This window comes from Camarhynchus parvulus, chromosome 9 (assembly GCF_901933205.1).
Source record: "Camarhynchus parvulus chromosome 9, STF_HiC, whole genome shotgun sequence".
Taxonomy (NCBI): domain Eukaryota; kingdom Metazoa; phylum Chordata; class Aves; order Passeriformes; family Thraupidae; genus Camarhynchus; species Camarhynchus parvulus.
The window spans coordinates 14,209,269-14,224,741 of NC_044579.1; the positions used below are offsets into that span (position 1 = coordinate 14,209,269).

Here is a 15,473-nt window from a genome sequence, read left to right on the forward strand (position 1 = left end):
AGGATGAGAATCTCCAGCCCTGTAGTTCACACAATGGTCAGAATCCAATCCCAGTCTCATGTCTAAAAGTTTATAGCCAATTCTTTTCCAGAATTTGCCCAAGGCAAAAGTCTCCATTCAGTTAATCACCAGACTGTTCTTTTCTCATAGCACAGGGAAGATAACCTAAAAAGCCAGGGGGGGAAAAAAAATCACCAGCAATCCAAGAGATGCAGATTTCGTGGTGAAAATGCCCAGTATCAGCTGCAGTGCAAACCTCTATACCACACTAAGTTCAGAAGATTCACCTCCACCCTCCTGAGTTTCTATTTGCAGCAATGTGGTCAGTGTTTGCTCTAGTAGAATCTAGCAGGTGAAAACATTTGGCTAAATCATTCCTGAAACACCCGGGCTGTACCTCTTTAGCATAGCTCAAAAAATATGAAAACTGGTTTCTACTCCCAATGATGGCTTTGGTGATGATTCTGATTGCTGGTAATGATCCTGGAAGTTCAATCCTGGGCAGAGGCTGCTCCATCTCCCACAAATTGTATGCATCAATTCCACCCTCCTCTTCCCACGCCAGCTAAATTTTAAAACAAGAACAATTTGTCATACAGAATTAAGAAATTCTGCCAGGTTAAGACTTTCTGTGAAAGATTTCTGAGAGCTTTACAAAGACCTTATGCTTACTGTTTGTCCTTGCTCACCTCTCTACAGGCATAGTTACCATACACAAGCTCTAATCTCAGACCTAGGTCCAGCCTCAGGAGGCCAAGAAAGATTCAGGAAACACATTCCACACTTGCTTGCAGGCAGCCTCTTAACAAGGTCTTGAAGGGTCAAACTGATGGTTTGTATTTAAGGCCAACAGCTACAGCAAGTTCCCCAGTCCACACAAGAGTAAAAATAGAGCAGGTCCAGGGATATCAAAACATCCCATGTTTAAGAACTCTGAGCTCTAAGCAGAGATCTCAGTAACTGGGATTTGTAATCTATCCCAAAGGAATACTCTGGCCTCCAACATCAAGAGTTCATATCCCAGCCTTTCCCATCTTGTGGGGGCATCTGAGGTCTCTTTCCTCTTTCTCATCTTTCACAGATCTTGCAGAACCTAAATTATCTTGGAGGCATTTGCTCCTCTCAGGTTTGAGTGCTGTGTTCAAGTGTCCCTGGAGCAAAGGGGAGAAGGACAGAGACACAGAGGTAACAGCTCACAGCTGCTAAGGGATGGCCCCAGTGCTGCACATCCTGTCCTGCACCTCATCCCGCGAGCCTGCCCCCTCGTGCCCACTCACCCCTTCCTCAAGGCAAACAAGGCAGCAGAAAGGACAGAAGGAGAGAACAAAGGGGAGGGCTGGAACAGGACCTGCCCCCAGAGCAGTGCCAAGGGGTGACACTGGCCCTGCCACAGCACCCAAGGTCCCAGTACAGCACCTCCCAGCTCCACGCCCTCCCTGGCTCCTGCAAACCGCTGCCAGTGGTAACGAGCTGCTCATCATCTCCCTGTCCCAGCAGCAGCCCCCAGCGGGAGTTTGCTTTGTTCAAGCGAGATTCACACAGACAAGCAGAGTGAGCAGCCCATGCCTCATTAATGAGAGAGAGGAGCACAGAGGTCACTGTTGACAGAGGAACAGCAGCAGCCATTAGGGTTGGACAACACAGGCAGAACAGCATCGAGCAGAACAAGAGCTGCTGAGGCCAAGGAGCTGTTCATGCGTAACAGGCACCAACACTGCTCTCTTCCAGGTTAAAAATAAATCCATTTCTGGCAATCAGCAAACTGACAATTTTATTGTTGCCATGTCAATTGGAAAATTTTCTGTATAAAATACAAACCCAAAAGCAAGACAAAAAAGTCCCTGAGAAATTACCATTTCCTCTTTAAATAACCACAAACAGAAAAGTTTCTAGCTTATGACAGAGTTACACTGTAGAACATCCCAGCACAAGACCAGACATCAGAATTGGCAAATGGCACAGGCTCACCCACAAAAGCCTACACTGTACAGACAGAAGCAGGTGGAAGAAAAAACAGTATGCAATTGTTTAAGACCTCTGTATCCTGCAGGGGAAAGAGATTTGGACAAAAATAAATTAGCATTTTAGTTGTTATCTGTAACTTTTTGCATTTTTTTACCGCCTCGAGTGATTATAGAGTCAGAGTAGACTTGCCATTTGTGGCTGACCTTGCTTTTCTCATCCCAAGATTCTGGTTTTTAAGGTGTTACATGAGCTCTTTGCTCTCGTGTCACTGGGACAGATGAACCCACACCAGCAATAGCTGCAATTCTAAACAGATCCTTAGGGAAACACTGATTTGTTACCCTTGTTCCTAAGTGGCTGTTGATTCTTACACTTCAATACCTGCAAAGGGGAGGTGGGGGGGACCATATGCATGTGTGCAGTGTCTGAATAATAACATAACACTGACACTCAGAAACCAACTCTTCCTCAAACAGCATTAGAAAAAATACATGCAGCTGTTGTGCAGGGAAGTCAAAGGAAGCCAGAATTTAAAAAAGGCAGTTCAGAGACAACCACTTCTGTAACACTGGGAAGATTTTAATTGTTGCAAGGAGGCTCGATGTACTATGGAGCTTTCTGCAGCAGCAGAGGGCCCACAGGTCAGCACTGAGCTGACCGAGCCTTGTGGAGACACTCCTGGGGCAGGACTGGCTCTGAGCAGATGCACCTGCAGCTGTGTCCCTTGAAGGCCTTCCTGTAAGCATGGGGGTGTGCAGGAGGGCAGGGCAGGCTTCACCAAAGCTTATCAGCACAGATCTGGGAACATACCAGGGACACTCCCTTCCCAAGGACACCCCACTCTGTTCCTGGCTGCACAGGGGCTCCCAGCTAGGCTAGAACCAGGCTGTACAAGCTACACTCACTTTCTCTGCTTTGGACAAGCCTGAACTCTGAAGCACAAACATTTGCCTCTGGTTTCCCTGAGGCAGGGCAGAAGAGGAGCCTGTTACCCACTCGTGTCTCCATGCCCTCCCAAAGTGAAGAGCTGGACACTCACACACTGAGGGCTCTCACAGGATAATGGGCTCCTTCTCCCTCTACAAGCCCAGAAACCACTGGGAGACACAGGACCACACCTCCTCAGGACAGGACTTCATTTCACAAGGTTTCATCTGAATGCTACCTCCTGAATCCCAGATCAGTTATTTACATTACCCACTCAGCATTTCACCCCAAAATGCTGCAGAAACACAAGTCCCATAGTAATGGCACGCGGTGACTGTACCTTGTCACTGCAACGTGACCTGAAGAAAAATGGATTTCATGAGCAGCCTGATTTTAAGTCTTCAATAATACTTTGCACCTTTTACAAAATATTTGTTAGCAGATGCCACCCCCTTCCCGCTTCTCTTTGTGGAAAAGCCAAGCTATAAACAAAAGTACAAAAGCAGGAGGAAATTAAGACTAAGCAAGATCAAAAGATGCTCTTTTCTACAGGGCAAAAAAGTCCAGGCAATTCAGTAAAAGATACAGATTCTTAATTGCTCTTATGAGACTATTGGGTAAGAGCAGCTGGTTTAGAGCCCAGGACATGAAGCAAAGAACAAGAGGTACGGCAATGGTATTGAGAGAACAGATTACTGAAAAAGGCATTGCATAATAGAGCAGTTACAAAATACACCCTAATGGGTGTGCTCCTTTAGCTCTTTTGTTACTTGGCTTAAGCTTTCTATAATCACTGATGAGAATTTGTAAAAGCTGAAATGAAAATTAATTATTGAAAAGTACCTGAAATGCTAAGTGATTTTCTACCCTGAGGGGTTTTAGCTATTAAATGAAATATACAATTGATTCTGCAGATAAAATACTTCTGTGGCAAAGCATCTTTGGTCCCACTTGACCCAGAACACTGACATTTATCACTCCTCCATTTATAAACAGCTACAAGATAAAAGTAATGAAGAAGTTAATTGGATCTGAAGTGATCATCTTCCCACTGCACAGTTAGGATTCTCCCTGTTCCCAACTGATTTTAGTACCTACTTTTCTTTCTAGAAAGCCTCATCTGGTCTGTGCCAGGTATAAATACACAGCATTTAAGAAATAAATAATTAGTTTATAATAGTTTAGCAACCAAAATCTCTGCTGAATCCTATCCTGAAACACCTTATGTTACAGGGAGAAGAAAAGACAAAAAATAAACTCTGCGTATTTCTAAAACAGATTCTTTATAATGTATTACAAACAGATAAAAGGTGTATTCTTTTCTCATTATCAATGCATCTATTCAATACTCATTCTAAGAAAGTCTTTACAGTATGCATGCAGTCTTTGTATTTTCAGTGTTCCAGATCACTGCAGAGCTCTCATTAGCCAACATCACATATGTGATGTGTTGCATCACATATGCAACAATTTACATAACCTTATAACAATGTCTCTCATCAGGGAAGAAGGAGAGAAATTTTCTTTTTTTAAGACCTTTTAGATCCTGCTTCTGGAAGCACAGCCAGTGAGGCTATTTACATGTCCAATAGGTTTTCCCCAACACATTTACAAATCTCTAACTGTGAGAAGCCTGTGGACACACCAATGTACCAGCAGGCCAGCCTGCAGCACTCTGTGCCTGCAGCACTCTGTGCCTGCAGCTAAGCACAGAGCTTTGGCTTTTACAAACAGTTCACAAGAGGCCAGGTCCCTTTTGATTTTAGAGTTTTATTTCCATCTCCCCACACCTCCACATATAAACACTGAAACCTCCCCGTTTCTCCTCCCTCCCCCTCTCCCACCCACAGAGAGGTTGCATGGTGAGGTGATGCAATTTAAAGCCACATCAATGCCTAACACACAGAACAGGTTTGGAGAAGGGAAAGCCTAACATGAAAAAAGAAGTTAAACAGCCTCTTGAATCAAAAATATTAATAAATATGTAGTAAAATTTCATTTTTCCCATCCTGAAGGATTTTCACAACAGAAGAATAAATTCAGTAAAATAAGGCAAAAGCTGTCCTTTTGCAGGAAATCAGTTTTAGAAAACAAAAGTACTGAAGGCTGCAATTATTGTATCTATAAGTAAGAATCACAGAGCCTCAGGCCTGCTGTCCTTTGGTGCTCCCCATGTGTGCCACAAAGGTGGCTTGTTACCAAGATACCAGTGACACATATGCTACACACACACACCCAGAGGATGTGTCTTTGCAGAGGCCCTTTTGTAAAAATGAACAAAAACATTACAGTGCTGTTACAAATATCCCCTGTGGTTAAAATGCAGACATAGGAAGCAAAGATTTACCTGTAAACCTTATCAGGGAAGGTACCAGACTGTTGGACTCTTCTTACAGTAAAATCTCACAGCAGGAAAGAAAGCCCATCCACTGGATTCAGAAGGTGCCTGTATCTGGAGTCAAACCATGAGAACAGAACAGAGCCACACTGCACTGAACCATCCAGCACCCCAGTCTGAAACACACAGCACTCCCAAACAAACCCTGCACTCCTCAGGGATCTGCATCACCACCGGGGCAAGAAAACGACATCTTCATTTTCTGTTCAGATTTTATTTGAAATCTAATTCAAATTGTCAAAGCTACAAAAAGGGGGAACATTTGGGTTATTTCTGCTATGTCACAACATTCTAAAAACAAAATATCACTACTGCCAGCAGATCAGTTACACACATTTCTGATGAAACTTCTAAACACAAAAATGCTTCTTTTGGGAAATAGTCACAATGAAGATATTTTGTACAATATAAAACAATGACAGGTCTACAGATGCCGATACTCATGAGTATACACATGCATTCACAAAAAAAAAATCAGGAATGCTTTTTTGTTTTTAAACAGACTGTTCAGGCACAAAAACAAAACCGCATTTCCAGTAAGTGACAGCATCATAAAAAATATTAACATTGTCAGTGTTTGCTTTTCTTTGACTTCTTGTGAGATCTGTGAGGAGAACGGGACTGAGACCTGGATTTTTTCCCTGACTTTTTAGGGGATCTGGATCGTGATCTTCTCGATCTTTTGGGTGTCCTGGAGCCAGATGGCGACCTTCCAAAAAAAAAAGTCAAATATTAATAGAGAAAGTACCTTTTCCTGAAGTTATTTGTATTCATTTATTGAGCCAAACAAGGCAGAAAACATCCTCCCTAATAATGAAAGTAACAGGATGATATCTTGCTTTTGAGAAAAAGGCCATTTTTACATTATAAGATTTTGAGAGTGTTTTGAGCTTAACTTTAGTGCTTAGGACCCACATGAATAATAACACATACTCATGTCCTTAAACCCACATCAGGAATTCACAGCCTTTCACATCAGCCTCAGCCAGCTTGGTTTTTGTATGAATTGCAGCCTATGTCCACAGAGAAATGCAAAACTGTGTTCAATTGTGTTACAGTGAAATACCTTTGATTCTCATCAAGCATATTCAGAATGTGAAAAAGAAGGGACACTGAATAAATTTACTGTCATCTAACCCTCACCTAATATACTGAAACCTGAATAAGCATCATATTAACTCTAAAAAAATCTCAACTACTTTTCTAATTTTATTTGAAATCCTTATATAAATAAGAACAAGAATACTGTAGTTATGTGCTATGATTTTTTCAACACCATCAAAGGAGTATTCCTCAGCCTGACTGAGGAATTTTACATCAGTAAGATATTCTATACTCTGAAAGTGGAAGGTGAACTTTCAAGATACAGCAGCTTTAGCAGAAGAATAAAATTTCACCTCAAGTTTAACATTAACTAAAGACAAATATTTGTGTCAGAGGTTAGGAAATATCTAGCTTGGAAACAAAACCCCATAAGCAGTATCTGATTTTTTCTTCCCTTGAAAAACAAACTATGGGAATGAGGAGCTTCATGTAAGCTGATCATCAGTGAAAGGCTGCATGGTCACTCCAATTTCAGAGGTTCTAAAGAAGAGCTACAGGAATTTTAGGACTACAGAAGATTTATCCTTTGAAAATAAAAAGCTAAGAAAGCAGCAAGGTACTCTGGTTTAAAGCACCATTTCTTAAAATTACCAGTAAACGGGTAAATAGGTAATAAACAGGTAAAAAAACCACAGCAGAGCAGAATCCGGAGCTGATTATCAGGGCAGGAGGCTGTGTGGATTTCCAACCCCAGTGCTCAAAGGTAGTAATGAGGAACATGCACTACAGATCCTGTGAGACAAAGTACCTCACAGGGTATGAAACACTGCTGGAACATCCCCCCGCCCCCAAAGCCCAGCCAAGCACACCCACCAGCTCCCTGAACCAGAGAAGATACCAGCTCACCTTTTGCCTTTTTTACTGACATCTCTGGGAGAATCTTTGTGCGAGGAGCGGGAGCGGGAGCTCTCCTTGTGGGAGCGCTCGGAGCGCTCCGATTTGGGCGAGGGGGACTTGGCGCGGCGGCTGCCGCTGCTGCGGGACGGGCTGGGGGAGGCGCTGTGCCGCCTCTTCCTGCACGGCAGGGAAAACACACGGTCAGAACATCTGCCCCTCTGCAGGCATGTGCTTTAGTCAGTGGCATGTCAGTTACTTCTAAGTAATTAGGGTATTGTAGGCTTTTTATTATTAAAACAAAAAATCAAGTGTAACGTGTGCAACAGATTTTCTCTGCTTGAATAAAAATTAAGGGCTGTGAGACATTTGGTAACAATGATGGTGGAATGGTAAACACATTCTGTCATAGCTCCCAGAAAAGCAAGGCCTTTTACCATAGCTACACTTAGAACCACATCACAGTTTGGCTACGCGAGCATCAGAAGATCAGTGTCCCATCAGCTGCCCCAAGCCCAGCTGCTCAGGATCTGCACAGGGAGAGGAGTACCAGTGAAAGCACTGCCTGTCATCTGTGCAGGAGTACCAGTGAAAGCACTGCCTGTCATCTGTGCAGGAGTACCACTGAAAGCACTGCCTGTCATCTGTGCAGGAGTACCAGTGAAAAAACTGCCTGTCATCTGTACAGGAAGGAGTACCACTGAAAGCACTGCCTGTCATCTGTGCAGGAAGGAGTACCACTGAAAGCACTGCCTGTCATCTGTGCAGGAAGGAGTACCAGTGAAAGCACTGCCTGTCATCTGTGCAGGAGTACCAGCGAAAGCACTGCCTGTCATCTGTGCAGGAGTACCAGCGAAAGCACTGCCTGTCATCTGTGCAGGAGTACCAGTGAAAGCACTGCCTGTCATCTGTACAGGAGTACCAGTGAAAGCACTGCCTGTCATCTGTGCAGGAGTACCACTGAAAGCACTGCCTGTCATCTGTACAGGAGTACCAGTGAAAGCACTGCCTATCATCTGTGCAGGAAGGAGTACCACTGAAAGCACTGCCTATCATCTGTGCAGGAAGGAGTACCACTGAAAGCACTGCCTGTCATCTGTGGCCCGTCCTTGGGACAGTTCTCTGACTGAGGCACTGCAGGCAACTCAATTCACTGCCACAAGACACTTAATCCCATCTTCAACTGGTAATCATTTCAGCCAGGGCATAAATGAGCCAAAGGGCAGCTCTGTTCAAAGGGACCCCACTTGTCGATTGTCAATTGCCAAAAATTACAATTCCTTTAACATTTTGGAGCATGTTTTAATAGCCAAAGCATGGGTTTTGTTCGGTTTTTTGTTTTGTTGGATGGTTCTGTGTTTTTCTTTTAAAATCAGATGTATGACACAGGGTAATTTCAAGGCTGCCACTGCCTGCAAAGATACTGTGAGGATTTTCCTCCCATCCACTTCAGCCCAAGGAGAGCCATACCTCTCTTTTCGTGTTGGTGTACATTCCTCTTTTTCCTTCTTATCTTTGGACCTGGTCTCAGACTTTTCCTTGTCCTTTTTGTCTCTGTCCCGTTCTCTTTCCATCTCTTTTTCTTTTTCCTAGATTATTAGAAGCATCATGATTTCAGATAAGGTGTGAGTAATTATTAGAGGCAATCAAGCTAATGACAAACAGCATAAAAGCAGTGAGCACTGATGGAACACAGCCCATGATCTGAACTAATGGTCACACCCTCCCAGCTCTTCAGGCCTCTCCTCCTGCTTGGGACACAGCACAAACATTCACTGTAACACAAACTAACCAAAACAGGAGGAGTATCAGCCTGGGTGAGAAAACCCGAGTATCTAACTGGAAATGAACAGTCTTCAGTATTACAAATATCAGGGAAATCTTACAGCTGTAATACATTTTCTAAACTAAATTAAACATGTAAGAATCCCAGGAACCTCTTTCTACTTTAAACATGTGCAGTCATCCATATTAATCCATACTGAAAACTGATATACACTCCTAACTAGAAGTTATCTTAACACAAAACAAAAATACAAACAAGATTCTGCAGTAACATCTACTCTGTCAAAAACCAACAACTAAAGTCCATTTCTAGGTATCAACAGGACCTTTGTGAGAGAAAATATATATCCTGAGCACACTGAGTCTGTCTGTCAAATAAAAAATTAACTACACAAAAACAAAGCTCATCTGCAAGTCTGAACACAGACATCAGACGCCGTGGTTTTTAGTACTGATCATTCATTAAAAAAATCAATTCCATGGCAAAAAATAAACAGATATTCCCGGCTTACTCCATAAAGAAGATAAAGAAGGGATGATTTAGCTCAATGGAGGGATGGTGGGAAAAAAAAAAGGAAAAAAAATAAAAACAGTAGAAGGAGGGGAGGTAACCTAAGTGCAGGAAATACCAGGACATTAAACCTCATCTACTCTCAAGTTCTTTTTACTGGGAAGGCTTAGCAATAAAACCTGCAAGTGTCCTTATCCTTACACCTATTCTTACAAACTGCTGTTAGGTATCTCTAAAATCACTGCACTCTCAAGATGTGTCAGGTTTATTTGACAGCATAACTATGTATTTCATCTTGATAAATAAGAATAAATAGTATTTTGAATAGCTCTAAGTTTCTAGTCTCTAAACAATATACAATGCTGCTGGGAAATTACTCTTGGAAAGCTTATTGTAAGTTTGATAAAAAAGAACAACCAGCCACCAAGTTCATGGGAAATGCAATCAGGATCAGTATTACATTACTGTTACAAAAACTAACTTTATTATGGCATTAAAGCAAAAGATGAAGTTATTCCCTTAACAACAAGAGTTACTATTGTTTTAAATGATGGTTATAAATATTTCTTTCTCTCTTGAGAGTAAATGAGATAATTAATAAAAATCAAAAATATTGTGAGCTGGTTGAACTAATTCAACGCAAGGCATCTATAATTTTATCAGGACTGTTATTATCAATGTCTGTTTGTTTAAGCTACTGTCTCGCTAAGCATTCTGTGCTTAGTGTACAAGTAATTTTACAGAAAAGTAAGAAAACTTACTTACACTTCCGCCAAGAAAGTAGAAAGTTTTACAATACAATTACATTTAGAAAGAAAATTATAAAAGTCTTATAAAATCTTAACATCAACCTCCAGTGTGTGCATCTCCTTCAGGGATCAGTTTACCTAATTTTTAAAACTCTTTTTCTTCAAGGTACCGTGAATTAGTCAGATACTGAGCACCAAATAATGCAAATAACAAGTGACAGAAAAACCCCTGGTAGAAACTGCTCATTTGTATTTAACGTCCAAGGAACTGCATGGGTACCTAATTCCATCACTGATCTGTCAGGCTGTAAACCAGATGACAAAAGCAACTGTCATTTATCCTCCCTCACTACATGCAATGTCCAAAGAGGTTGTGTTTGTTTCAAAAGGTTTGACATCACATCATATCACATATAAGATGTTAACTTTTAAAATCACTGACTTCATAGTCCAGAGAGGTCTCCTAAAAATGGTCATGGTACAGAATTAGTCACATTTGGGTGAATGGATGAGCTGGAATTATTCAGGAAGCTTGGACACTGGAGAATCAGAAACAGATACACTGCTTCAAACTATTTTCTCCCTTCCTTGGGAAGCCTTTAGTGCAACAGATCAATTACTAAAAGCAAAATGCGAAGTCTGATGAGCATCTTTAGTTGAGAGCTGTCCCTTTCCTTTCCCACACTAACAGTTTGCTTCCTGCAGTAGATGCAGGAGGGGTCTCTCAGGATTCTGTACAGGCCATGGTACCCAGCTGTGCAGTGGAAAACATGACAGGACTTGGATTGAAAAAGGAGATTGTATGGATTCTGCAGAAAGCACTGGGACTTAGACATGCAGACTGACATTACAGCAGTATTTTAACAAGGACCATGTGTTGTTATGTTTACAGCCACCTTACATTCAATAAACTCAATAGAAGCCTATCACAGAATCAGGCAAACACAAAGAACAGTTCTTACCCTCTGAAGCAGCTTGTCTCTATAGTGTTCAACCTGTTCCTGAAAACTCTGGCCTGGCTTCTTGGGTCTTTTCCCAGACTCTAACTCATCCTGAAACTTCATCACCTTAAGCTGTGAAAATAATACTGATCATTAGATTATTTGACTTATTATTATCCAGTTAGGCAGGTGACTGAAAATGAAATTTCCATTACATGAAATCTGTATTCTTCCTTCCTTCTATACAAGCTTGTGCACAGAGATATGAAATTTATTTAAACTGGATAAAAGTAACAAAACCACACACTCATCTGCAGGCACCTGCAGTTGTTTACAGACATGGTGTGAACTAAAAATAGAGGGAATTTTTTTCTGTTACTCTACTAAATTCTGTTCCCATCATTAGTACATTGCACCCTTGTATTTCTTGAGTCATTATCTGTTTTTTTTTCTTTCAAAATGAAACAATTTACTGCAGGTGTCAATATATTCTTTCAACTTCTCTTGTCTACTTCAAAGTTTCCTTTGGAAACAGCCTTTTTTTCCATTTAACCCTGAATGTTAAAATCAAATGACTGACATAATTAGGACATAAAACAATGCACATCCTCTTCAGGGTTGTTTGCACAGAGTGCCTGATTTGAAAGAACTGAATTTTACTAACATAATACTTTTTCATGTGCTAACAAGCTCAGCAAACTAATTCAGTTCCCAAGTGCTGCTAAATGTAATACTAAATTTGCTGCAGTATCCCTGACAGAGTCACAAAGTTAAGCAAATGTCAGAATTTCTCCATGTGGGCTTTTTTTTTTGGTGGGTTGTTTTGGTTTTGTTTGGGGTTTTTTTTTTTTGGTCTACACGAACTAAAACCTTCTCCAAGTTGATTCACGTCGTGAAACTTCACTCACATCTCGTATCATTTGTCAATTCTTTCTTCCTAGTGACAAGTCCTTATACAAACAATCATTCAGGTTTTTTTGGAGGAGAAGATGTCTCTTTTCTGGAGAAGGAGGGAATAATTCAGGTTGTATTTGTCAGCCCTCCTCCAAATGTTCATGCTCTGACTCTCCTGCACATCCTGTTCCAACACTGACATTCTATATATGAGTAGATTTTTTCAGTGTTTGAGCTTTTATTTTTAGCAAACACACAAAGTTGTTTTTTCTTTAAAAATATTTCATTCTTCCACACTGAAAACACACAAAGGAAAAGACTTTGCAACTGTGTCCATTTTGATTAACTGAAAGGATTCTTATTCTCCAGGTCCTCGATTCCCTAATATGAAGTAGTCACAAAATCAAACTCCACAGGTTTTTTCCTCCTTCCCAAAAATTCAGCAGACTGGATCTAATCAGCCCTTCCAATTACTGACAGAAAGGAAAGGTATCACAAACTAATCATGACTGTGTTAAGAAACATAAAACCCAAGCAAGGATAACACTATTTTGAACAAGATCCCCTATCCCTTCAGTTACAGAGCTTACACCAACACCACATTTTTCATTTTAGTCTCAAATATAATGAACAACTTGCTTTGGGGGAAAAAGAAATAAAATAACGTTTTAAAAAAGGACTGTTATCTCATACCACAGTAAACTTCTGTCAAGTGTTACAGAGCCTGCTCTACCTGCAGTTGAGCATTTTTTCTGACAATTCAGCCAATGGAAAACTGTCACCATCATCTGTCACACACCATCTTCTGTAAAGGCATGTTTTTCTTTCCCCACTTTAAAAGCAGAGTTTCAAAGGCAGAAATACGTTTTGGAACCATACAGTCAGTGTCACTGTGTACTCCCCTGTTCTGCTAAGGAATCAGGATAGCATTTCCTACCACCACATAAACTCCAAGGTCTGCAGCTGCTCAGCACCTTCAGTACCAGAGAGGAGGAGTGCAGGGGAGGTTTAGCTGATCCAGCCAGCCTCTTGGGCTCTCATGGCATGAATATGCCCATAAGATTTTAACTCTGTTTTCCCAACTAAATAACCCATATTGTTTAAAAAACAAAACAAAACCAAACTAAAAACCAAAACCAACAGAAGTCCACAAAACCCCTCCATCCTCATAAGATGTGTTTCTCTACATTTTTAGTCACAAAGCTGTTACAGTCTCTGTTTAATCATATTTTGAAAGCAAAGAAGCCTAAATCTCTAGCCCAAAGTAACCTGAGATGAAAATAAACCAGGAATCCAAACAACAGGCTTCACCTGTTAATAAGCTAAATGGATGCAAAAAAACATGCTGACATGCACAGCATACAACCCACTGCTGGCAGGAAGTTTAAAATGGCAAGAGGAATTATTTGCGTGCAGCTCCTCCAGAAACTGAGGGTAGAGTGGGGGCTGAAGGTGGTCATTAGCAGGTGCCTTGAAAAGAGAGAAAAACAGGAAAGGCTGCACTGTGCTAACAACTCACTCAAAACCTCCCCAACCTCCAGCTATGGCAGGATCATGAGGGGAACGTGCCTGACAGCCAAGAGAAGGCTGTTACTGGGTTTCTGGTTTTGTATGTTTTTGCTGCTGTTGTTGTTTGTTTGCCTTGTTATACATACAAACTAGTAAAGAACTGTTATTCCTTTCCCCAGAAGCAGAGCAAAATATTTCTCTGAAAGTTTGATTTTTCCAGCAAGTCTACAAGTAGTAGCATTTCTGCAGCTACAATATTATCAACAACAGATGACAGACATACTGACATACTCATGTAAAGAATCTCTTCTGCCACAGAGCCCTCTAGCCTGCTCCATCACACTCCCAGGTTGCCATGTGTCTTGGAGCTAAGCATTTCCTCGCTTTTGGCTTCATGTAAAACAGAAATAGAGTCAAAGATTTAAAATAGACCAGAATCTTCTGAGTAGTCATCACCTTCAAGAAAAAACTGCTATAAATAGCAAAACTATTGGTTAAGCAAAAGCCAATTTGTCTCATCTGTTGTTATTATTAAGCCACAATAAGGCTTAATAGGATACTTAACAGGGTATCTTTATGCCATTTTGCAGTAGCCTTAAATGAGCCAGCTACAGAGACCTCCACAGACTGCAAAAACCAAAGGGTTATATTTTGTTGTAGTGATGATTCCAGATAGCTCCTGTGACCTGACAAACAAATACTCAAAAGTTGAGTATTCTTGCACACTAAGCATCATAATCCAGAGAAAGAAATAATGGAAACTGTATGGAACTTCTTGACAAAGGTAAGCACCTATCCTTTGTGACAGGCAGGAAAATCTCTTTGGCTCTGGGTAGAAAAATGAATTGGACTTTCAATACCAATTGAGGGGGCAGGGGGTGTTTGGTGTCAGTATCTGTGCAGGGGGCAGGGAGGCACTGGCAGAGCACAGCCACAGGTTGGTGTAACAGGATCCAACTCTGTCCCCCCTGCAGCTGGGGGTGTCAGCAGAAAGGCCCAGCAGGAACCCTCCACACCACCAGCCTCCTCCCTCAGTCAAACTTTGCTTTCAGGTGGCCAACACAGAGGTGAGTAAAGCCAGCGACTAAAAAGGACTAAAATCCTGTTTAACCCTTTTGGAAGCAATATGTCTGAATTTGTGATGAGCCTGCCTCCTGCTGCAGATGAAGCCTGTGCTGTGCATTTTTGTTCGGAGTAGGATTATCAAAATTTGTGCAGCAAGGTGGAGGCAGAAGCGAGATACCCTAGATAAAGGTCCAAAGAGGACTAAGTTGCTTCATCTTGTCTGTGAGTTTATCTACACTCTAAGGGAACATGCTTATTGAACAATTTAAATAATAAAATTCCGGTTTTTTTTACCAGTTCATAGCACTAAGGTCTCATTACAAAGAGGAATACACCTTTTTGTACATGTCTCAGGGAGGAAGAAAGACACAAAGCGCCATAAAGACCACTCTGAAATTTGAGTTATAATATACAGTAAAGTGCCAGTCTTTCCACACTTAAAAAACAGTTAAAAAATCACTGTTCTTCAGTGTTATAGGAAAGGTTCTGCTCCTACTAAGTTCAGGAAATAGAAGGATTAACAGGGGCAGGAGGGAAGCAAACAAAAGGTTACTAACTTGCATCTTCTGATGGCACCAATCTAATGGCTGAGGCCAAAGTTTGTTTCTTACTTCACTTTCTCCTTCCAGCTAACGAGCTTAATTTACTAACTGTGCCAAGAGAAACAATTGTTGCTTTATTAATGAATTTCCAAAAAATGCATGGAAAAATGTTTTTTAGCTTCCCTGGCAGTCACTGTGTTGACTGTGCAGCTGGACAATTAAACTTCACCAATTTTTTTGCCAAATATT

The 15,473-nt window shown here is 41.2% G+C and overlaps 1 protein-coding gene across 6 annotated transcripts in view; it reads right to left on the bottom strand.

Moving 5' to 3' along the window:
* Nucleotides 1-5,484: 5,484 nt before the first annotated feature.
* U2SURP (U2 snRNP associated SURP domain containing) overlaps nucleotides 5,485-15,473 on the bottom strand; it is a 43,019-nt gene continuing 33,030 nt past the window's right edge. For 4 of the 6 annotated variants that reach the window (XM_030954107.1, XM_030954106.1, XM_030954109.1 and 1 more), the window contains 4 exons: nucleotides 11,236-11,346; nucleotides 8,699-8,817; nucleotides 7,241-7,408; nucleotides 5,861-5,999 (listed from right to left, as the gene is read on the bottom strand). In XM_030954107.1, the coding sequence (XP_030809967.1) occupies nucleotides 5,861-5,999; nucleotides 7,241-7,408; nucleotides 8,699-8,817; nucleotides 11,236-11,346 (537 nt within the window). Of the gene's footprint in view, nucleotides 6,000-7,240; nucleotides 7,409-8,698; nucleotides 8,818-11,235; nucleotides 11,347-15,473 lie in introns of all 6 variants that reach the window. The other 2 variants (XM_030954111.1, XM_030954105.1) reach the window with 1 other exon arrangement.